General features: G+C 37.6%; 1 protein-coding gene across 1 annotated transcript in view; it reads right to left on the bottom strand.

Annotated features, from left to right (window-relative positions):
* TMPRSS15 (transmembrane protease, serine 15) overlaps positions 1 to 24,103 on the bottom strand; it is a 103,629-nt gene that overhangs the window by 74,796 nt on the left and 4,730 nt on the right. The window contains exons 4-6 of the mRNA XM_005877429.2: positions 17,487 to 17,638; positions 14,378 to 14,413; positions 4,416 to 4,547 (exon numbers count right to left, since the gene is read on the bottom strand). Coding sequence (XP_005877491.1) covers positions 4,416 to 4,547; positions 14,378 to 14,413; positions 17,487 to 17,638 — 320 coding nt within the window. The remainder of the gene's footprint in view (positions 1 to 4,415; positions 4,548 to 14,377; positions 14,414 to 17,486; positions 17,639 to 24,103) is intronic.

Genomic DNA, 24,103 nt, shown 5'->3' on the forward strand with positions numbered 1-24,103 from the left:
GGACATCTGTAAAAATGTCACCAATAAAAAGGAAATCCCATCTCTTTCAGTGTTCTTAAAACTAAAATATTGATCACATTTGCAATAGCAATCCACAACAAACAGGAGGAAGCAAAAAAAAAAAAGAATATAAAAGGAAACAGAACAAGACCAATTTAAGAACTTATAAAACCTATTTGTGAAGCTGGTATATAATAGTACTTCTTTGTATCATTCACTACAAATATTTTGAGGAAGAAATCAATAGCTTTGTGCCTCACAACAGGATTCATAATTTCCCAAAAGGCTGAGTTATGTCCCTGGTGGCAGAGATGGTTATATGTTGGCTCTACCCTTTTCCAATCCCTTCCTAGGAACATGACTGACCTGCCCCTCCCACAGTGGGTTCACGTGACCGAGTCTGATCAATAAACTACTGTGGAAATGGTTCTGTTTATTTCCAGATGGGATTTCTAAAGATCTCTGTGGCATTCTTCCTTGCCTGTCAGCAGGTTGCAGAGTGTGGAGGGGAGGCCTTGGGACAGAGGGGACAGTGGAGGAGCTGCATCCTGAATGCCTACATAGGAGCACAGCCCTCTGCCATCTTCCTGGGACTGTGATGTGAATGACAAATAACCCAGCATTGTCTGAAATCACTAAGAGTGTGCATTACAATGTTTAGCCTGCCCTGAAGAATATGATCAATTTGACTGTCCAGTGGTCTATGCAAGTGCTGAGTGTTAGTGGGGAGGGATACTCTACACTGAAGGGCCTTTGGTGAATTCCTGCATGCAAGTAAAGGTGAAGAAGAATATTTTTGATGGTATTTAAAATAAAATTGCAGTATGATTAAACTACTCATCACAGCAAAGCTCACAATGTCAAAATATTATTTCAAGATAGAGGTTTGTGCGAGGGACTTCCTTATGTATTCTCTCAGTTAATTTCAGATATTGGTGGAGAACCTAATTTTACATAAGGCAATGAAGCAAGATAACCTTTTGGGAAAACAGGTATAACACAGCTGTGGCTGAGTAGGATTACTGGGGGTTCAGGGTAATAACTTTTTAGACTGCAAAGTGCTTTCCAGTGCAGTATCAGAAAAAATTCTGAGTGGGAGATAAATGAGTCTGTCAAGTAATACCAGCAGTTCTTTTGAGCTACCAAAATCTTGTCTGTGGTGGGATGGGATTTACAAGGGTATATACCCTTAGGACCTGCTGAGAGCTCCCTCTGCAGGCTCAATATTTACATGGTTGTGCTGGGCATTGAATTCTCCAGGATGCTCAAGTCCAACTTTGGTGGATAGTTTCTATGGCCATCACTCTGGTCTGTGGTGCACACACAGAGCAGCATGCAAACCATTTGTGGAGACACTTGCGAACTTCCAAATAGACCTGAACATTGGGCTGGAGGCTGTGAGTCAGCTAAAAAGTTAACTTTCCTGCTGATGCGATTCTAATCAGAAGGAAAAAACAAGTTAAAGAAATCTTGGTTCAGCTATAGTCAGCTCTAAGTTGTGCAAACCTAAATAACTAAAGACTAAAAGAAGAAGCTGTGTGGGGAAGTCAATATTAATGTGACTCTCTTAATAACATAAACTAGAATTAGAACTCACAACTGGGGAAAAAAGAGAAATAGAGGGAGAGTATAGGCCAATTTCATATAGAAACAATGTCCTTAAATTAATTTTGCTGTGAATGTAGATTGATGGACAAGGGCTTTCAGGCAGAAATGCTACCTGATTTGATGCTGAGGTGAAGTCACTGCTTTTGGGCTCATAATTAAATGATAAATAAATAATAATAATTAATAATTAATTAATAATAATTAAATGATAAATAAAACAATTTATATGGCTGAATTCTAGTTGGATTAATATAGATTAATTGATTGATTTATCCAATTCCTAATCTACAAATTCTTTATACTTATTTTCCAAAATAGATACAATACTACCAATAATACAATGCTAAAATACAAATAATGGAGAGAATCAAGAAAAATAAAAAAATGGGAATTGGGGGGATTAAAAAAGTTAGTGATACAAATGACAAGTTGATACTAAAGTTCAATTAACACAAAATTTCCAAGAGACTGAAAAGTAATAATGCACTTGGTCCTTAACACAAATTTAGGGAATTAATTCAGTTCTAATAGTGAGTGAGGCTCATGCCATGAATTTATAGTGGCTCAGAAAAGTAATTCATGGCTTTATAACTTATTTTAGGACAAGTTTCATACTTATAAGATATGTTTATGGTGATTTTTTGATATGCACTGATATTAATTTACCATGAAAATTATTAACTCCATGACAGTAAAGATCAAATTATAGGTGTGGTTCATTTCATGATTATATACACTCACCCTCCTTCCCCCAATTTAAAGTTATTGATCATCATTATACAGGCTTAAAGCCATGTGTCTCACTTTGGCATACATTATTATTTTTGAAATATAAATCAACATCTCCTGTATTACCTCATGATGGCACACTTGTATTATATTCTCCCTGAAAAGGTTTTGAAAACTGCCTGGAAACCATAGCAAAAGAAAAATAGGTTTCTTTCTTCTGCTTTGAGTAACTTAGTTATATAAAATAGATTAAAAATATTCTGTAGCCTGCACTTTCTTCCAATATGCTATGAGTGCACTTCAAAGTATGTAGTTAAACTTTGAAGGTTTGAATTTTATCCAAGAACATTTGAATTAGGATTTCTTAATAAAAGAAGCCTCTTTGGTCAAGTTGCCTCTTTTTTTTTTTTTTTTTGAGTTGGTGATGGGAAACAGACCAACTTCCTGTCTTTTAAAGTATGTTTCAAGTGGATAGGTAATTTTTAAAACTTTGTTGTTATTGGAGTGTTCATCTTCAATTAATATCACCCAAGAAGAGCAAAGTGAAACAAATACTAGAATAGCAAAGTGTAGCAAATAGTAACTACAGCCTTTACACACTTCAGGAACTAATTGTTCTCAGGATCAATGTTGACACTGATTATGAATCACATCAAAAATTATTCAATTCATGTTTTCTGTTTAATTTTTCAAGAACCAATTATAAGTTAGAATTATTTGAATAGGTCTTCACATTGCTTATTAATCTATTTTATACTTATGTGGTAATCTTTCATGTATATGTTACTCAACTATACAATGAAAAAATAAGTCAAAGAGTAAATGTGTTTAAATCACTTAGGGCCATGCTTGGCATATAGTACACACCACTTATGTGCTAATTACTAATGATAGAAACTGTTATTATTAACAGATGCCAACACTTACAAATAAAACACAGATGTTTTATTCATGAGACTTTAAGATCTTATTCAAAACTGATTTCCATTATTCACAGATCTACAACTCAAGTACATTTTTTTTGGTCTATTTGTTGTTTCTGTGCCAAAAGGCAAATAAAAGCAACAATCAAAATGAAAGAATGGCAAGTACTGAGCTAGGGACCATTAAAATGGAAAAGGAAGACTGACATTATGATGGCGAAAAAAAATGAAAAGCACTCAAATTCATAACAATCACTTTGGAATAGTTTAATACGGGATGGAAAAGAATGCCATTCTTTTGCCCCACTTATGACAGGCATTGCTAACCACAGCATCCTTTCTATCATCATCAAATGAAAGTCTGTTTTATTAATATTAATATTGTATAAAATAAAGTTTAGGAAAATAGTATAAATATGTTTTAGATTTCGTGTTAAATTATAATCATGGCTATAGGGAAATCTTATTCTCCAGTAGTTTCTGGTATCTGAGGTGTGTGTGTGTGTGTGTTCGCACAGTGAGGATCTATGTATATAAACATGGTCTACATACATATGCATGATATATACAGATCATATATATATATATATGATCTGGGTCTATGTATTGTGGATGAGAAAAGGGATTCTATGGCAAGTAACCTCACGGGATGATCTGATTATAAATTCATACTTGGGCAGGTCACAGTGGGTATTCACTCCTGGTATATACCTTTTTTTAGTAAAAGGCTTGTCTTTGCCTTAAGTAAGTCCTGTCCAGACTTTCTGGGCATCTAAGTTAATAGACCTTTGAAATTGCCCCTCTTTCAGACCACTCTTTCGAATATGTGACTCCCCTTCAAACCTCTTCTTCTAAAGTACAAGAGCACATGATAGTAACTATCCTGTAATCAATGCCTGGCTGGCTTTCTCCAACTTTCGTGCCATGTTCCTTATGTTCCCTCCTTCATTTCAAATGCATAAGAGACACTGCAGAACTAAACTGCTCATCCCCAGAGCATTTAAGATCTCGCTCCCTTGCACCTGTTGTCAATTTGGCTCAAATAAACTCTTATAGAAATTCTCCACAGGTTTGGGTGTCTCCAAGGTCAACGGTATGTGTACATGGTCTACATCAAGTAAGGGGGGAAGAGAATAGGAAGGGAACATTACTTACCACAAGTTTTATTGTCTTCATCAGAACCATCTGGGCAGTTTAATTCCCCGTCACAAAATAAATCAATTGCGATACATTTTAGAGCATCAGCACAAGGCCTTGAACCAGGCGGGCACTTCACTGAGACATTGCCTTTAGGAAAAAAGATTGAGTTTGTAAATTTACTGCATACATATTAGATTTAATTTCTTACCAAATGTACAATGTTTGGATATTTAGTATGCATTTTTGTCATTTAGATTCTGACTTATAAGCACATATTTCAATTTCCCCTGGAAATAATAATTTCATTTAATATATCAATTATTTGTAAAAATTTAGAATTTTATATTAAAAAAATTCTTCGTAGATGTTAAATATGAATGTTTATTTTGTTTTAACCTTGATAAATCAACACTGCAGTTTTGACATTTGGCCCCTAATGTTTACAACTCCTAGGAGTGTTATATACGTTATATGGGACAATTTGTTGGAATGTTTTCCACAGCATCTGGATTACTGGTAATCACTTCATTTACTCATAAACATATTATTCAAAAATATTGTGGCTGAAATCAAGGTTTGCATTCTGTAGAGCAAAATTTGTCAACGAAAGCCATTTTATAGTAAAATAAAATACTTAAAATTCCCAGCACAGTTCTATATTGAGCAGTGGAAAAAATCCAATGACTATTTCCTTCAAAATTTGTTTGCTTCTTGGGTCAGGGATTCTTAACAGGAAAGACATGCCCCTGAAGCATTCTGTGCCATCTCTTGTTTGGATCTGATCAATGTGCACCTCTCAGCCTGTGCTGTCCTTCACCTTCATCTCTTCTATATGCCTACACATAGAGATGCAGCAAGAAACTCATTTTACTCTAGAAATTAACTTGGACATTTTAGGTGTGATTCTAAAAAGGACATGTTGTTCTATGCTCACTAGATAAAGACATATGTTTTATTTTTCAGAGCAGTGTGATAATCTGATTATTTTTGTCTATGATTAGAATAACAATGATGGTTTAAAGTTTTTGAAAATCTTTAAACTTAATAGCATTTTTGGGGGGCGGTTATTGTTCTTACCCTTAAAACCAGCACTGCACTGCCATCTGCTGGGCTCTAAAATCATATTTTACTCTGCAATTTCCCCTAATGCTCTATGAAATTAATTGCAAAAATAAAAGTGCTTATGTCAATGAATCTACTAAGGTAATACCTAACTTGGAACATTTATGGACAGAGTTGCTGAGTATATATGGAACTAAATTAGATTTTTGTAATTAGCTCCAATTAAAAAGGATATAAACATTTGGGAAATTCATGGATCACCTAACATCTAAAAATCAAACAGGATAAAGATCTGAGCTGTTCACAAATGACAGAATATTTCCATATAAGACATTTAAAAAAGAATGATAAAAAGGATACTGAATAAACCCAAATGCATACTATAACCATTGGTATCTATGAAATAATAATCAAAAGAGTCCTTAATCATTAAGTCCCTGACCCATGAAAGGTGGAGTGTCAATAGTATTCCAAAAATGATTGCTAAATAAATAAACAACAAAAAAAGTTTTATTTTAGACACTCTAGGTCTCATTTTAATAGTAGTTAATAGAATTCTAGCTATTCAGATTTGGGGATATAGCTAGGAAGGTGTAAACTTTGTCTGTTCTAATACTTCCCATGGGAACTTCACTCCCTGATGCTCCATATCTCTATCTGTTGCCTATTAAATGCTGTAGATCCAACCTCAAAACCACATGGGATCCTTTGATGTCATTAATGATTATTCACTCACTCCATAAGTATTTATTGTCTATTTATTTGTGTAACACATTTTTAAGGGAGGGAGGTAAAGGGAGGAGTAAGACAGAGACTCTAGTCTCATGGAGCTTGGAGTTTAGTGAGAGACTGGGTCATTACTAATCTATATATATAAAAGCTTAATATGCAAAGTGCCCCCTAGGGCAGTGGTTGGCAAACTGCGGCTCGCGAGCCACATGCGGCTCTTTGGCCCCTTGAGTGTGGCTCTTCCTAAGCCTTAGGAGTACCCTAATTAAGTTAATAACAATGTACCTACCTATATAGTTTAAGTTTAAAAAATTTGGTTCTCAAAAGAAATTTCAATCGTTGTACTGTTGATATTTGGCTCTGTTGACTAATGAGTTTGCCGACCACTGCCCTAGGGAGTTCCACTGACCAGGAGTTTGATCGCTTGCTATGATGTGCGCTGACCACCAGGGGTCGGTGTGGAACGAAGGAAGGCCTTGGCCAGCAACTGGCAGCTGGAGAAGGGAGGCCGCGGCCAGCAGCCACTAGGGACCCTACCCATGCACTAATTTCGTGCACTGGGCCTCTAGTTAGTTTTTAAAAAGAGACCTAAAAATGTGCTGTGGGAACACCAAGGATTAGGCAATTTGTTTCCTTTTGAGATAGAGATTGTACACATCTTTACATAAAGTAGGTTTTGAAGGATGCCTAGAAATGTACCAGAAAGAGAGGCATATGGAATGTACACACTGTGTGACAGGAGCATATGTGGAAAACAGGTGAGTCTAACTTCTCTGGATGGTAAGATGTTTGTGAAAGCCATGGAAGGCAGGGAGTGTGGTGCCAAATACTAGGGGACTTATTTTGTCTTTGTAAAATATTAGAAATATGTTTTTCTATAGGCAATGGCATGGAAAGTTTTTAGATATCTATGTGATATGACCAGTCCATGTCTCAATAACATAATTCTGGAGCCAAGTGGAGAGTCATGTAGAAAGAGGAGACCAAGATAAACTGTTACAATAATCAAGGAGAAAGTTAATGAGGGTTGGAACTCTTGCACTAGAAGAGGAGATGGGACATGGACTCAGTTGCTATTTTGCAAATAAAATTGGTGAGCTTTAGTGGCCAGATATGTTCCTGACCAAAGGGATGTGGGAGCTAAGAATGATACCTATACTTCTGGAGTGGCCAGTTAAATTACTGTGTCATTAGTTACAATCTATATCTCTCTCTACATCTCTATATATAAAACCCTATTATGCAAATAGAACAAATGGTGGAACAACTGAACAACCAATCAAACAACCGGTTGCTATGACATGCGCTGACCACCAGGGGGCATGCACGGAACATGGTGGGTATCGGCCATGGCAGGATGGTGGAGCAGGTGAGTGGGGGTGCCAGACCAAGGTGGGGCGCCAGTTGCTGTCATTGGGGTGAGCCTCTGGTGGTAACTGAAAATTCTTTGCTCCCACTTGCCACGGTCCCACTGGCTGCTCACACCCGCTGACAGTGCCGGCCCAGCTCACACCCGCTGCTGGCATCGGCCCCAATTGCTCTGCGCTGTCAGCACGTGGGAGTGGTAGCAGTGGGAATGAGATTGCCAGCAGACAGGGGACCGGGGGCCACAGTGGAGGGGCCGGGCGGGGCACGGAGGATGGGCCGAGACCCAACCCTGTACCCACTGCAGCCTCACGGCCCACAGTTCCTTTCAAGGTGCACAAATTTGTGCATTGGGCCCCTAGTAGTGAATATAAGAGCAACAGCTGGTGGGATTAGAAAATGACTCTAGTTTGAAGTATTTTGATTTGAAAGTAGAAATATTAGTAACTCTAGCTTATTTTGTATTATATTTCTATAGATTGTTTCAGAAACACTTTTCAGCTGCCTTGGTCAATGAAGAAAGAGAATATATATATTTTTAATTCTCACCTGAGGATTATTTTTCCATTGATTTTTAGACAAAGTGGAAGAGAGAAGGCAAGACAGAGAGCAACATCAATGTGAGAATTGGTTGCCTCCTGCATGAGCCTGACCAGGGCCCAGGCTGGGGAGGAGTCTGCAACTGAGGTATGTGCCCTTGACCAGAAATAAACCTGGGACCCTTTGGTCTGCAGGCCGACACTCTATCCACTGAGCCAAATTGACTAGGGCAAGAAGTTCCTCATATTGAAACCAATATGGAAAATATAATCTATCTATATAATAAAGAGGTAATATGCTAATTGGTCCTAATGGTGTCCCAGTCACAACTGGTCAACAGGCTGCACGCTCACAGGAGCTGGTGGGAGAGGATGGTGGCGGGGACTTCTGCCCCCAGCAGAGGTGCATGCAGGCCTGCCCAGGGCTTAAGTAATGCTGCCTCGGAGGCGGAGGCCACTCCTGATGGAGGCATGCTCAGGCAGGAGCTGGTGGGCGGGGGTGGGGGCAGGGACTTGCGTCACGGGAACATGAGGCTGCTGCCAGGGGCGACCCCCCTGGCAGAGGTGCACGCAGGCTCATGGCACTGCCCAGCCCAAGGGGAGCGTCAGGACAGGGGCAGGGCCTCAGCAAAAAGCTCTCAGCATTCCTGTGCTGGGGTCTGAAGGTGCGGAGAAGAAGGGAGAGCAGATGGGCAGTTAGGGGGGTTAGGCCAGGAGGGGAGAGCAGATAGGCAGTTAGGGGGGTCAGGCCAGGAGGGAAGAGCAGTTAGGGCCATCAGGCAGGTGAGCACTTAGGAGCCAGGGGTTCTGGATTGCGAGAGGGATCCCAGATTGGGGAGTGTGCAGGCCAGGCTAAGGGAACCCCTCCCCCCATGCACAAATTTTGTGCACCAGGCCTCTAGTTGCATGATAAAAAGCCAGGGGCGGAAATATGCAAATGAGGTCAGGACTTCTTAACCGTCATGACCAGCTTAGGAGGAGGGGCCAGGCTTAGCCCCAAGCCTGAGAGAACAACACACAGGCGTGGCCCGGAGCTTGAGAGATCAATACAGAGGGGCGCCTGCTCCAAGCCTCCGCAGTGCAGCTGGGGGCAGGCCCCCAGTGGACACACACACATACACACACACACACAGGGCACCTGCTCTGAGCATCTGTGGCCAGACTGTGGCTTCAGTAGGACATCCCCTGAGGGCTCCTGGACTGTGAGAGTGGGCAGGCTGGGCTGAGGGACCCCCACCCACCAGTGCATGAATTTCGTGCACTGGGCCTCTAGTTGTTATATAAGAGCAGTATGGTTTAGCTGTTTATTAGATTGTATTTTTACCTCATTTTACATACACATATATGGTGACAATTTCCAACAAAATCATTGGTTAAAGCATTAACTGTTACAGAAATTAGCCAGGTGCCAGTTTTTTTTTTTTTTTAAATGACCTTTCATTTTTAAAACTAGAGTTCTTTGACTTGTGGACTACTCTATTTGCCATTTCATTCCTTAATTTTTGCTCTGGTCTTTCTCTTTTTCTAGGTCTGCACTGTGCTTTTCAATAGAGAATTTTCAGGAAAGGAGTTAAATAATTGTGTGATTTTTCTTTATTTTTATTGATTTCAGAGAGGAAGACAGAGGGGGAGATAGAAACATCAGTGATGAGAGAGAATCATTGATCAGGTGCCTCCTGCATGCTTCCCACTGGGGATTGACCCCACAACCTGGGCGTGTGCCCTGACTGGGAATTGAACCTGACCTCCTGTTTCATAGGTTGATGCTCAACCCCTGAGCCATGCTGGCTGGGCTAAATAACTATATTTTAAGAGAATATTAATTGGTTTTGTTTATTAAAAGCTGATCAAATTCCCTGGATATTGGTTACTGTTATCTTGAGTGGGAAAAGACCTGCACATTTTTTTATATCTATATGATATTTTATCTTCAGGGTGTTAATTTCCTGGCATATTATGAAAACCCCAAAGTAAACTAGTATTAATTGGAGTTCTGCAAATGAAAAGTTTTAATTATCCATTTACATTTGTATCATGAAAGATTCAGTATAAACTCAGTGTGATTACTTCAGTGTGCTCCAAGGTTATAATAATTTCTAGTGATTTGGGGTGAGGAACCTCCTGTGTCTACTTGGGCAGGCCCTGTGCTTGTCATATGGAGGATGAAAGACTGAAATCCATTTTTTTCCTTTCAAACGAGTTATAAAAAGTGTCTATGCAAGATAATAATTTGAAAATCACATTTTGGAAATCTTAGATTTTTATTTTCCCTGTTATTTATTTTTAAATATATTTTTATTTATTTCAGATAGGAAAGAGGGAAAGAGAGAGAGAATCATCAACGATGAAAGAATCATTGATCAGCTGCCTCATGCATGCTCCCTAATAGAGATCAAGCCCACAACCCCAGACCAGGTTTATAGGTCAACTAGAGGCCCGGTGCACAAAATTCATTCACGGGGATGGGGGGAGGGTGTCCCTGTACCCTCTCCAATCAAGGACCACTGGCTCCTAACCCCTCACCTGCCTGCCTGCCTGATCTCCCCTAACCGCCTCTGCCTCAGCCCCCACTACCATGACTTTGTCTGGAAGGATGTCTGGTCTATCTGGTCTAACTAGCATATTACCCTTTTATTAGTATAGATGATCAACCACTAAGCCATGTCAGCTGGGCTATTTTCCCTGTTATTTAAATGGGATTAATAATACTAAGCATCCAAGCGATGCTACTTGAGACAAATTGAGCCCAAGAGCCTTATAGCTTGCTTAGCAGTGGAAGTAGAATCAGAATCCTAGAATGCCTGCCTTTAGAGACCAACAGCATTTCACTACACTGTATTGGAAAAAGAGCTATCACCTTACAGAAATTCTCATCCACTTTGATAGAACAAATTTAATCTTTTTAGCAAGACAATGGTGGGTCAATCCAAATGAAATTACAGTGGAAAGCTACTTTAACAGTTCTGATATCATGTGCACAGAAGGGTCTTCAGTGCGTAGCAATATATTAATATTGTTCTCTTAAATGTAGAGAAAGAAAAACACTTAAAGTCATAATGCATTTGGTGTCAGAAAAAGTCCCTGTGTTATAGTCTTGGGGCAATTCAACTGAGGAACATAATTCTACCTTAGCTTCTCTTGACCCAATTTCATTAAATCAGCCAATTATTTTTCTTCAATCCCCAAACTCTTGCACCTAGTGGAATGGTAGCAAGATTGCATTTTTGTATGAGGTTGAGAAAGCCCATGATAGTGAAACTTTGTGTTTCTGCAATAATTGCCTACACAGTAAGTAACAAGAGACTAGGACAAGCTGTATGCTACAAACCCTGCAAGCATTTGAACAATTGCCCAAAACCACCCCTCTAGGTACTCTTTAGCAGCCCAGAAATCAATCAGTGAAATGTAACTTTAGTTCTTATCTCTCTCCTTTAGTGTTCCAAATGGGTTAGTAAAACTTTACGGTAATTGACAACAAAGGCAGTTGAACAATAGAGCATAGTCCTCATGGACTTTGTACCCACTATCATACAAAAATTTTATTTGGCATAATTTATAATAGTATTAACGGCAGGTATATGATGCATGCATTTGTTGATTTTTCTCAAACTCTGTCTCCCAGGCATATAAACATGAGAATAAACTTAACATCCTTGAAAAGCATATTCATAATAAATTATGGCTTGGAAACTGCAGTTTTCAAGTTTAATTGCCTCGTTCCCCTCTATAAATCTATAGTATCTTGCCGGCTGAGAGGAATAAGTGGGAAATATGATTTGGAACTCATGGATCCAATAAAAGAGGGAATATGATATTTTGCCACCTACTTACCTTATAATTCTGTGAGGATTGATTAAGGTAATTCAATACAGTCTCCAATAACAGGAAGCTTCAGAAATGAAGTTTGTGTTTTTATTTTTTTTGTCAAATAAATGATCCAATTAAAATGAGTATTACTGAGTATAATCATCTCATTTTAACCTTAGTTTAGCTTTTGAAAGTTGTTAAAAAATGTAGTCAACTATTTTTTTTAAAAAAATTCAGAATAAGGAAGGGAGTAGGGATGTAACATTGGTTGTGTCCCTCTTTATGCTAGTCATGAATGGAAACGGTACTGTGGTATCTGTTTTCTCTCTCTTAATTCTCATGACCACTCTCTAAGACATGTATTTTAATTATCTTTTTGACAATTAATATAAAGTTTAAAAAGACTAGGTAGCTTGCCAAGTACTACATATAGAGTAACTGGTGAATTTAGTTAGTGGTGGGTTTACTATGCCTTTTTAATGACTGAGAGTTGTATGTTACTTTTTTCTTTTCATTTTGAATAACAACTGTTTAAAATGTGAAAGCTAAGACTAAATGTATGCTTAACCCATTCCTGTGGTTTTCTTGTAGGAAAGGAGATTTCTGCTCTACTCCCCAGGAGAGAAAAGTATGGGAGGAGTATTACCCTATGTTCTTTGTTCCCCATTCATCATTTCTTTGGCCAGAGGAAATTGGGCATATGGTTCAGCCACCTCTTATATTTTTGATGGGTATATCTTCAGGAGAGTAAGAGTGAAAAAGTTAAGTCCAAGGATTTCTTGCTTTGACATTGATTTTTCTCCCCTAAGTCTTTCCACATATTTCTAATTAGGATATTTTATAAACCTAAGGGGTCCTCAATAACTTGGATTATATGAATCATTCAGTGAATCAATACACAGACAGACAAATAGAAAACAGGACACTAATTTGAATATTTGTTACTGACTTTCAACATTTGAAAATAAATTAATCTTAATATATTCAATTATTTTTTCAGTTTACTTTTAGGCTAAACAAACTAACCTTTATCAATCCTAAGACCATCCTTTGAAAGTGTGTTGAAAGGTGATTGTAGATGCCATAGTCTTTCACTTTGGAGAAGGGACTATGGCCTGAAGAGTAGTTTTATTTTTCTATATGTTGTACGACTATATGAATAACAAGTAAATACAACAGCAGGCAGGTTTATCCTACCATAAAAGACCTCTATGAGTTTGGAGGTGTGATAGTTTGTTTCATAAAGCATTCTTTGATTTTCAAACATCACATCAACCATTTCATACAAGAATTATTCAGTCTTACCCAGAAGGGTATGTACACAGAAATGTCCTCTTCATGTATGTATATAACAATAACACAAAAATGGCATGATTATTTTAGGAGCTGAAGATCTATGCAATATTGCCTGTATGGAGTTTGCTGGATGAGATTGGGGACACACGCAGGCCATTCAACATGATAGTTAAGTTAGGGCCAGAGAAGTTGCTTCAGTGAACCAGCAGATAGACAAAAGAACAGTAGATAATTGCTAGAAATTCAGATAAATTGTCACATCAAAGATACACACTGGGAGTTGGCACAAAGTAGGCACTTAATGAAAAATTGTTGAATGAATGAATCAAGGCTACTTTGGTCCTGGTTTGGCAACCAGTACCTGTGGGTGTTACTAGGTGTGGAAATACAAATACATTAAAAAAAGTCTCATTTAAAATGTATTTGTATTTTCACACCTCAAAGGCCTGGGGTGGAGGGGGTCAAAGGGGGAAAAAAGGCTGACAGCTGTAACACTTTTAACAATAAAGATAAATTAAAAATCTCATTTGAGATGAAGTCAGAAAGCCGGGCAGGAGGAGCTCTCTCACACACAACACTCAATGTACCTTGCAGATTTTAGCAGGAGAAAGATTTTCTCCTTGTCTAGCAACAGGCTCAGCCAATAATAAACCACCATGACTCAGCCAATGGGAAGCCACTACACTTCAAACTCCCCTATCTTCCAATGGCATCTTGTTTCTAATAGCTGCTCCCCCACCACCCCACCTTTTTAGAAAGTAACATTCTCTTGGTTTTGTCATAGCTTGCATGTCCCAAATTGCAATTCCTTCGGCAATTCCTGAGTAAGCCAATTTTGTGTAAAATAACTGGCTGTTTTATTTTTAAAGTTAACAAAGGAAGGAGCAAGCATGTCTGAAACCTACATTTTTATCCCATTGGTGGCATTCTTAGCAATAGATAATAACCTCAGTTCTCATAAAGGACTGGACTGAGGTCGGACAATCCAGGCATTAGCACAAAATATGTTATTAACTTTTGGTGAAATCTAAAGCTAAAAGTGCACATTTTAAAGCTCTAGTTTTCTTATCTATAAAAGGGGTAATATTAACTACTGTGTTAGAGAATTCTCAGAAGACTAGAATGAAACATTAGTGAAAAATTTTTTAAAACAAAAAAGATAATATTATCAAAACTGACCTGTGGTTGTCAGAGGACTGTTGGTTGTTAATTTGCCTGTAAAATAAAAGAAATGACATTAAAACAACTATTATATTTTAAACTGATTATTAGGAATTTGTTGTATATTCTTCCTGTTTAACATTCAACTTGACAGCTTTTAAGTTACTTTGAATTATTAGTACCTATTAACTTGAGAATATATCATTTGTACCTGGATCTAAGAATAAATCTTTTCATTGATCTTTAGAATTGTAGAGTGGAGGTTATTAGATTTTTCAAGTCATCTTTTATCTATTTTTTAAAAAAAATGTATTTTTATTGATTTCAGAGAGGAAGGGAGAGGAAGGAGAGAGAGATAGGAATATCAATGATGAGAGAATCACTGATCGACTGCCTCCTGCACATCCCACACTGGGGATCAAGCCTGCAACCCGGGCATGTGCCCCTACTAGGAATTGAACCTCAACCTCCTGGTTCATAAATTAATGCTCAACCACCAAGCCATGCTGGCCAGGCCATCTTTGATGTTTTAAGTATAAAAGATGATGTTTTAAAATTATTAATAATAGCTAAATATGGGGTTCATTAATTTTGTACTGGCTGTAGACTTAAATGTTCTAGGTTAATCTGATGTTATTTGAAATAGAAGCTTGGGTTATGCTTAGACCATAGGCTTTGGGGTACAAAGGACTTGCCTTCAATTCCTGAGTTTGACACTAAATAGCTGTATGACTCTTTTTAAGTGAAAAAATTATCACCTCTGTACAGGATCATTTTGAGAACTAAATGAAGTAATGTTTGTAAAATATAGTACCTGGCCCAAGTAAATATTTTTAAAAAAGAGGCTTTCAAATATTATAAAAATTGTCATGAGTATAGAGAATACCAACAGTATTGGTGTCTTTATGGTTCTATAACAAGTTTCGCTTTAAAAATCTTTTATATATAAATTTGATATTTGGGATTACTTTTAAAATATTCAGAAAGATTGTATTAGTTACAATTTATGAGAAACAGATTTTCAGAGAAGTAAAGAGTTGGCAGAGCCAAGATTAATATTCATAGCTATGACTTCAATTTAAGTGATTTTTCTATAAAAGAATAATTTTACATTTTAAGATAACTCAGTTAATTCTAAAATTATTGATAATTTCCCAAAGCAAACTATTTTGATAGTGGTGTGATCTTGATAAGACAAAGTTCTACTTTTAAAGAGCAGTAGTGATCAATTGTAGTTAGAAAGAGGGAGTGAAGAAAATATTGGAATAGAGCAAAGTTAACATTCAAACTTACAATCTCCTTTCCAAGCTGTGCAATTCATTTTTAAACCTTCTTTCCATCATTCCTAGTGACCTCATAAATGTTATGGTTTCATCTCTAAGACTATATGATCAGAGCTTTATTTTGGGGTCACACACACTTTTCACTTTAAAAATCACATATATAAATTTGATATTTGGGATGACTTCTGAAATATTCAGAAAAATTATGTCATTCATTATTTATGAGAAACAGATTTTCAGAGGGGTAAAGAGACGTGCTCAGTGACTCACACGCTCACTCACATGCATGTATACCTATGTATATAGAGTGTAAAATATGGAATTGGAAATGCCTATCCTTGGCAGATGTAACTGGGCTTTAGGAAACCTGCCTATTATGAACTACATTATTTCTTACCAAATGTCTGCTTCTTACATTTCAATATAAAGACTAAGAGTCTCAGAAACAGCTACTAAAAAAGGAATCCTTCTGTAATGTCATGGAGTTTGATGGTCACCAAGTTCGTTTTTAAAATGTCATAGTACTGACCTGAAGTTGTTGCAGGGCCCAACGTAGGGAAACTCTCCAAAGATGCTATAATAAAGCAAAGTGGATTTGAAGCTTGGACGTACAAAACATTGAGTTCAGTTGGAATATTCATTCAATTAGGGTTCCTGTTTTATCTTATCTCATGTTAAATGCTGCTGTTATTATTTGATTGTGATACATTTGATGAATTTCCAGAATCTGTATATTCTCTCTGTAAAATTTGCTGATGTAAAAAGTTTGCTTTATTTTAATCATTTCATAAAATATCTATTTATCATAGTTATATAGAATATAACTTATATTTAAGGTAGCTAATGTAATATTACACACCTAATCTTGTCAGACCTAGAACCAATGGTGTTGCTCCGAAACTTATGGAAGACACCAAAATAATCTTGTACATAATATCTGCTGGGAACTAAGTCCTATCTGAGTATACAGTGCTTTTCACATAAAAAAAAATAGCTATTTCTTCACTCTTTAACATGTTTAATAGTTTTAAAAATATGTGTATTTTTTTCCTTAACAAAACTATGACAATTACATAAGATCTGAAGGAAACCAATAGATGTATTATGGGATTGGGCCTAAGCCGGCAGTTGGACATCCATCTCACAATCGGGACCACTGGCTCCTAACCACTCACCTGCCTGCCCGCCTGATTGCCCCTAACCACTCTGCCTGCCTGCCTGATCCCCCTAACTTCTCTCCCCTGCTGGCCTGATCACCCCTAACCGCCTCTGCCTCAGCCTCGCCGCTGTGGCTTTGTCAGGAAGGACATCCAGAAGGTCGTCCAGAAGATGTCCAGTCAATTAGCATATTGCCCTTTTATTAGTATAGATAAGTAACCAGGATGAATGAAACTTATTGACCCCTCATGTTCCTTTCACCCTTTAGGTTCTCAATTAGAGACTGAACTTGCTACCTGACCTTGTAATCTAATGTCTATGACTCAGAAACTACTGAGTGTCACTTTCTGAGGAAGGGTTTCTGGGAAATCAGGGTGTGCCAGACTAATGCCAAGAATATGATGAGACCCATAAACATGTATGCATGCCAATATTTGTAGGACATTTTTTTATTTTCTTTTTTTGTAGGACATTTTGATATTTTATATTTTATAAACTTTTCCTCACTGATATGTTTCTTCAAATATGGTTTCTCCATATTTCACATTTCTCAGATAAATGTGTTACTTCAAGCAACAAGACATGTTCCTGAAGTCAAGGGTGATCCCATTGCTTCCTGGTATAGCGCTAGGATTTTAATTTCATAGCTTAATGATTCAAAGAAATCAAATAATGTTCACAGATACCTGTGATATCAATGCTGTTCAAGTCAATATGGAAAATGACCAGTTGGCTGGATTTATTTGCTTTGATGCCTTGAATGAGTTCTTCTTTTACATTTTTATCTGACACCCACTGGTCAAAGAAAAGGTCAAATTTGACTATAATGCTGCCATTTCTGCAAAGCAAAAAATGACACAAGAGGAAAAAGTCAGCATTTTTCTCGTGATTTGTGCTCAATTCATGTAAGATGTTTTTTAAATTCTTTACATTTATTACCTTGTTAATCCTCACTACACCTGTACAAGGTAGGCAATATCAAATGTTATTTTCATTTTACAGAAGGAAGAAAAATGAATTAAAAGTCAACATGTTTTTCCAAGAACACAAACAGATACAGAATGGGAATCTGAGTTTTCTGAGTTCCACATAAGCACACAAATGTTCAGGGCAGGCTGTTTCCAGGGTCACCTGTATTAAATTAAGCCAAAGCAAGTAGTTTCATGAGATTTACTCTTATTTTACTGTTTGAATGAATGGAGCGTGTAGATTTGTAATTTCTCACAGATAATTTCTTAGTAGAGAGAAATCTAAGGTAGTTTCACTGATTTCAGAGAAAATTTTCCTGTATAGTTTATGAAGACCTGATAGCAAGCTTATAGCAATGAATCTGTATCCATACTTTTCTCTATTCTTAATAGAAGATATCCAAATTTGTTCTATTTTTTTAAACATATTTTATTGATTTTTCACAGAGAGGAAGGGAGAGAGATAGAGAGCTAGAAACATCGATGAGAGAGAAACATCGATCAGCTGCCTCCTGCACATCCCCCACTGGGGATATGCCCGCAACCCAGTTACATGCTCTTGACCTGAATCGAACCCGGGACCTTTCAGTCCGCAGGCCAACGCTCTATCCACTGAGCCAAACCGGTTTTGGCCAAATTTGTTCTATTTTAAAGGAGAGGAAAAGACATTAAGCATTCCTGCATTATCGGAGACTTACAGGTATTCATTCTTACTGTCAAGGGTCAGGATTACCTGGCCTACGCCATCTCAGACCATAACATTAGAGTTCAATTATATAGCCCAAGTCACCTTCCTTTTTATTTTATTCCCTGTTCTGCAGCATGCACTTAAACAGTTTTATTCACTGGTTATTTGTTTACAGTTTAAAGAAACAGCAGCAGCAATAACAAAAAAATACATTTTTGGCCCAGGAGGGATAGTTGAGAGACATTTCTAATCCTGCCTACCTTTCTGTTTCCCTCATGCTCTACTTTCAGAATACTACCCTTGGGACACAAACTTCAGCTGATTTTCATTTCCGTAGCCCTTGGTAAACTGGGGGTACTCAGGGTATACCTCAACAAAAAAAACATTTTTAGCCCAGGAGGGATAGTTGAGAAACGTTTCTTCTGCCTACCTTTTTGTTTCCCTTATGCTATACTTTCAGGATACTACCCCTTGGGACACAAACTTCAGCTGATTTTCATTTCTGTAGCCCTTGGTAAACTGGGGGTACTCAGGGTATACCTGGAGCCTTAAAAGCTAGATCAGGGAGAGCTAAATTTTGCATGTTATGTTTACTAGTTCCAAAATTTAGGCAGTTATGCTCATATCCTTGCTATATCTATAAGTTAATGATCTTCTTGAAGGATTTTGTCAACTCCAGAAGAGTTCTTTATCCATCTGTCCATATATCTATCTTGGTAGAACTTAGAATAGGTGTTGTTGTTTTCTCCCTACATGATTATACGCAGAATTAAAAGGTTCCTGCAAAATCATGGTAGATCAGCATCTGCACTTGGTAGCATATTCCTTCTTAATGTCTGTGCTACTATTTAGGTTCACAGTTTAGCAGAAGTGATTCCTTTCTATGTAGTTGGTTTTTCATCTTTGAAGTAAACAGGATACTCTGATACAATAATTACACATTTCACCTCTATTGAATAATTTAAAAATCTTACAATGCTTAACTTTCCAATTATTTGCTTAAATCATAGTAACCAAATCTTGCAAGCGACAAGGCTCTTTAGTAACTATTTAGTTTAGGGTTCCTCAAACTTACCCATATGTGAAATATGTTTATATTTTATAGCCTCCATACTTTCAAGAGAGAGAATCTTCCTGTTTCTCTCTTCCTCTCTGTCTCCAGCCCCTTCCCTCCTTGCCTTCTCCTTCTTCTTTTGTCTCTTTAACATCCTCACCCCTTAAATAATTAAATGGACAGGATTAAATATGATTAAAATAAAGTGAGAGTGAACAAATCCATTAATTTCTGTGCCTTCAATTCCATGTCTCTTTCTCCTTGGTTACACAGTAGTTTTAATTTTGACTGAATCTGAGGTTTCTCTTTATATAATTTCCACATGTTTAATTTGACTGAACACTTGCTTTTATTTTTTTAAGGCAATAGGAGAGGGAAGATATTTTTGGTAGAGAAAGTGCAAATATGGAAGTTTTCTTCACTGACTTGAAAGTAACTGGATTAGTTCATCCTCAGGCATAAAACACCTTTTATAAAAGATGTGTTTTCTTACTTGTGAATTATATATTGCACTTAATAATTTATGCTTTGCAAGGACAGGAGTTACAGATCCTATGTCCACATATAGTTGTATTCTTTAACATTTGTTTTCTTTTTCAATGGAAATGTTGAGATAAAAGAGGTATACGTATAGGAGAAATAGGAAAACCATAATAAACATTTGTGTTTGACCCAACAGAACACTAAGATGTTATTTTAGTAGTTTAGTAATGATCTCTATAGCACCACTCTGAAATTGATTTTATTTACTGTGATAAATAAGAATTCTTCCTTTAGGAAAATAAAAAAGAAACAATGGCCGTCTTCACTTCAATGTACTTGTTCCAGTAAAATATCTGAGTTTTTTTTTTTTTTGTAAAAGCAGATAAATCCTATCATTGTACAGAGAGCCTGTGTGCTATAAATCAAAATGTTTCTTATCTCTTATTTTCCTTAATGATATTGATAACCTCTGGGGTTGCTGAGTAAACAAAAGTCTTTTCTTTGCTAACTTTGTGACTCATCTGTGCTCAAAGGGCAGAGTAAGCTTCCTATTGCCACCGAGGGTAAACAGCGCTTCATTAAAAGAACCCGCTGCTAAATGCTCTCTGAGTCAAAGCACTTCCCATACAGCAGAATAACAGAAAGTGTTCCCACAGGGGAGCCAACCATTTGCTTGACCTGAGAGTGGCCACACACACACACACACACACACACACACACACACATTCATGTGGTGAGAGTTTAATTAAAAATCAGCAACAAAAAAGGAAATAGGTATTTTAAAGGATTTTTAGATGCACTTTTCACAATGAGTGTGGATATTGTTGGACCTCACTTATTTGTTTCTTGATTTTATCAATTGGAGTTTTAAATTCAAATAATTTATAAAGCTAATTAGGAACCAGCCACTTTTCCTGTGAGTGAAATATGCCATTTTATATGTGAGTTATTCCAAGTAAACTTACATGTTTGCGTGTTTGCTTTTACTTTCTTCCCTGCTTCTGAATTTCTTTCCCTATCTTTCTCAGGCTCCCAAAGTACTGACCTGCAATTTATCTTGCAGACATTTGCATAAAATGTCTTTGCATCTTTTAAAAGTCATTCACATACAACTCAGAGAGGTATTTCTACATGGGTGAAGCATATTATTTGAGAATCATTACAAAATGTGTATCAGGGTTTAGGGACTATATTGGTCTCCTAGGTAGCTGTAAAGAAGGAGAAAAAAAATTCCTCTGCTGAAACAATGTAGTTTCAAATATAGTGACTTTAGCATTCAGAGAAATAAAAATTACTTATTAAATATTAAAGAAAAGGCTGGGGTTTTGATAGCCCACCAGGCCTATGTATAAAAGTCTATACTCAGCAAATGTTCTCAATCTAGTAAAAACAAAGTTACCCAGCACATTATAACATGTGAAATGAAAAGTCCCATTCAGAGAACTATCCCAGTGAGCTCTGCGATGGATGTCATGCTCTGTACGGATTTCACTGGGCAGAACCCAGGGAAGGAGAGGCCAGTGCTGGAGACACCTCTCCTCCAGGAGCATTCACACTTGAGAAGTAAGTCTGAGTTGGTGGTTTAATGCAGATCTCCACACTCAATCCTCTACAAAACTGGAAAAGAGAAATTAGTTCCATTCACTTCAAAGTAGACCAATAGCTTCAAGTTTTCAAAAAATCTTGCACGCATGCTTTTACCCTCACAGAATAAATATTGAATAAATATTAAGAAAAAATAGCACTTTGAGGAAGAGAAGTTCTCCTTTCCTGAGAGTCCACGTGTCTCCTCCTAGCCTTGACAAGGGGCCAATAAAAGAGGCTGCTATCAGCGATAATAAGCCTGGCAAACAGGAGCAGAAGCCTTGGATTGCAGATAGGAATGGAGACAGTAGGTGGGGATAGGGCTGGCTGGCTACTGCATTGAGATGTCGTGGATATACAATGAGAACTAGTTTAGAATTATTTTTTTCATTAAAATTCTATTCTAACAGAAAGTTAAAGCCAAAGTAAGAGTATAGTATACTGATTTTTATACCTATAAAACACGGGTCAAAGGAAAACATGTGACACCTAACCTAGGACTCAATATATCAAAACCAGGTGTTAAATAGCTCATTCATTTGCTAGAACTTTATAGGACCCATACTCTGAGCCAGTCGTTAACTAGATTCTGAAAATGCAGATGTCAAAGACACATTCTATGCCCTGAGGGAGCTCATAGTCTAGTAAGATGACAGGCAAACTGACAATTGCATTACAGTATGAGGATTGTTACTTTATCTGTAGGTATGAGGTGCTAACTACGACTATATTGGCAGGTGGGCATCCCCTGAGGAGGCAACATGGACTGGTTCTTTTTTTTAAAATATATTTTATTGATTTTTTACAGAGAGGAAGGGAGAGGGATAGAGAGTTAGAAACATCGATGAGAGAGACATCGATCAGCTGCCTCCTGCACACCCCGTACTCGGGATGTGCCCACAACCAAGGTACATGCCCTTGACTGGAATCGAACCTGGGACCCTTCAGTCCGCAGGCCGACACTCTATCCACTGAGCCAAATCGGTCAGGGCTGGACTGGTTCTTAATAGCATGTAAGGATGAATTCTAAGGATAATGCAATAGATAATAAGGAAGAAAAGAGGTCCAGGTAGTGAAGAAGGAAGCAGGATGCTTTTGAGGGTGTATAGGTAATATGGCAGGACTGGTGCTAAAACTCCTTGTGGCGGGGTTCGGTGGGGAGGGGGGCAGAAGGAGAAATAGAAGGCGAGAGTGAGTTTCTGAGGCCAAACACGAGAGAGTACCTAATTTTAGTATAACAACTCTGGAAATAGTCTTTAGGTATTTGAAAGGCTGAGATATGAAAATAGAGATACATTTATCCTATAAAATATTAATAACTACCACTAGGATCAGTGGGTGAGAGCCAAGGAAATAAAGACTTCATTGAGAATATGAAATAATTTTCTAGCAACTGAAGTTATAAAGAAAAAATAAAACAGTAATAATAATGATGTTCACAGTGACCTTGGAAATGGATTCCTAATTTTTTCAGATATCTTTACGTGAGGGAACCGCTTTAAACAGGGTGAATCTCTTTCTTTTGTTGGATGAGGGTGAAATTTCTTCTGAGGCTGTGGGTATTCCAGGCCAAAGCAGGCAAGCAAATGCTAGACTACGTCCTTTAAAATCTTTCTTTCTCCTGCATGCCTAAGACACACGCTGTACAGGGGTGGGCAAAAGGAGGGTTACGGTTACATTGTGACATTCTTTTGAGTTAATAAAACTATTGTAATAATCATAACCCGCATGTCTCTTTCCATACAAACCACTATAAACCCACTTTTGCCCACCTCTGTTTACATAGCTGCCTAGTAACATTAGTCAGCACATTATAATGATGCACATGTATTAAATGATACGTGAATAAAAGGAAAATGAGTGGCTATTCACATTTTATAGGTAGTGACTTTGAGTTGTCATGAAAACGTACAATGAGGCCACTGCTCTCTGGTCTAGCACTCTTCCATTGTGATTTCATTTGAAGTTGTAGGCTTGGAGGTTTCTCACTGACCATCTTCCCTGACTGATAATTACTTTCAATTGCAGGGCACCAGCAGCCCTGAAGCTAACACTTATTTACCTCCATGTGAAAGAACATGTGAGATGGACATTTGTAACTAAGGTGTACTGCCATCGGCCCGGCTTACTTAAATGTTTAAAGGGCATAAGTCATGTTCCCCGAGGCTTATCTTGGCTTTCATTGCTTGTTTTCCTCCATTTCATTTCTGCAGAAAAGTTTCCTCTATTTTTTTAAAATGAAACTCCCTCTCTTAGACTTTTCCCCTATTCACTTAGTTTTATAGATTCTAACTGGCATCACAATTTCCTGCTGGTTCATATTCTTATTCCTCAGGCCTTTTGGTAGTTTGCAGTGAAGAAAACTCCTGATACAAGTATGCATAGAAGAATTATGTCATGATCCTATTCATCTAAGATTCATTCATGTATTGAGCACTTACTATATTCTAGGTACAGTCTTATGTTCTCTGGACACAACTAAGCAGGTCCCTTCTCGCTTATGACTTAACATGTAAATGAAGTGTA

Source organism: Myotis brandtii, unplaced genomic scaffold (assembly GCF_000412655.1).
Source record: "Myotis brandtii unplaced genomic scaffold, ASM41265v1 scaffold52, whole genome shotgun sequence".
Lineage (NCBI taxonomy): Eukaryota > Metazoa > Chordata > Mammalia > Chiroptera > Vespertilionidae > Myotis > Myotis brandtii.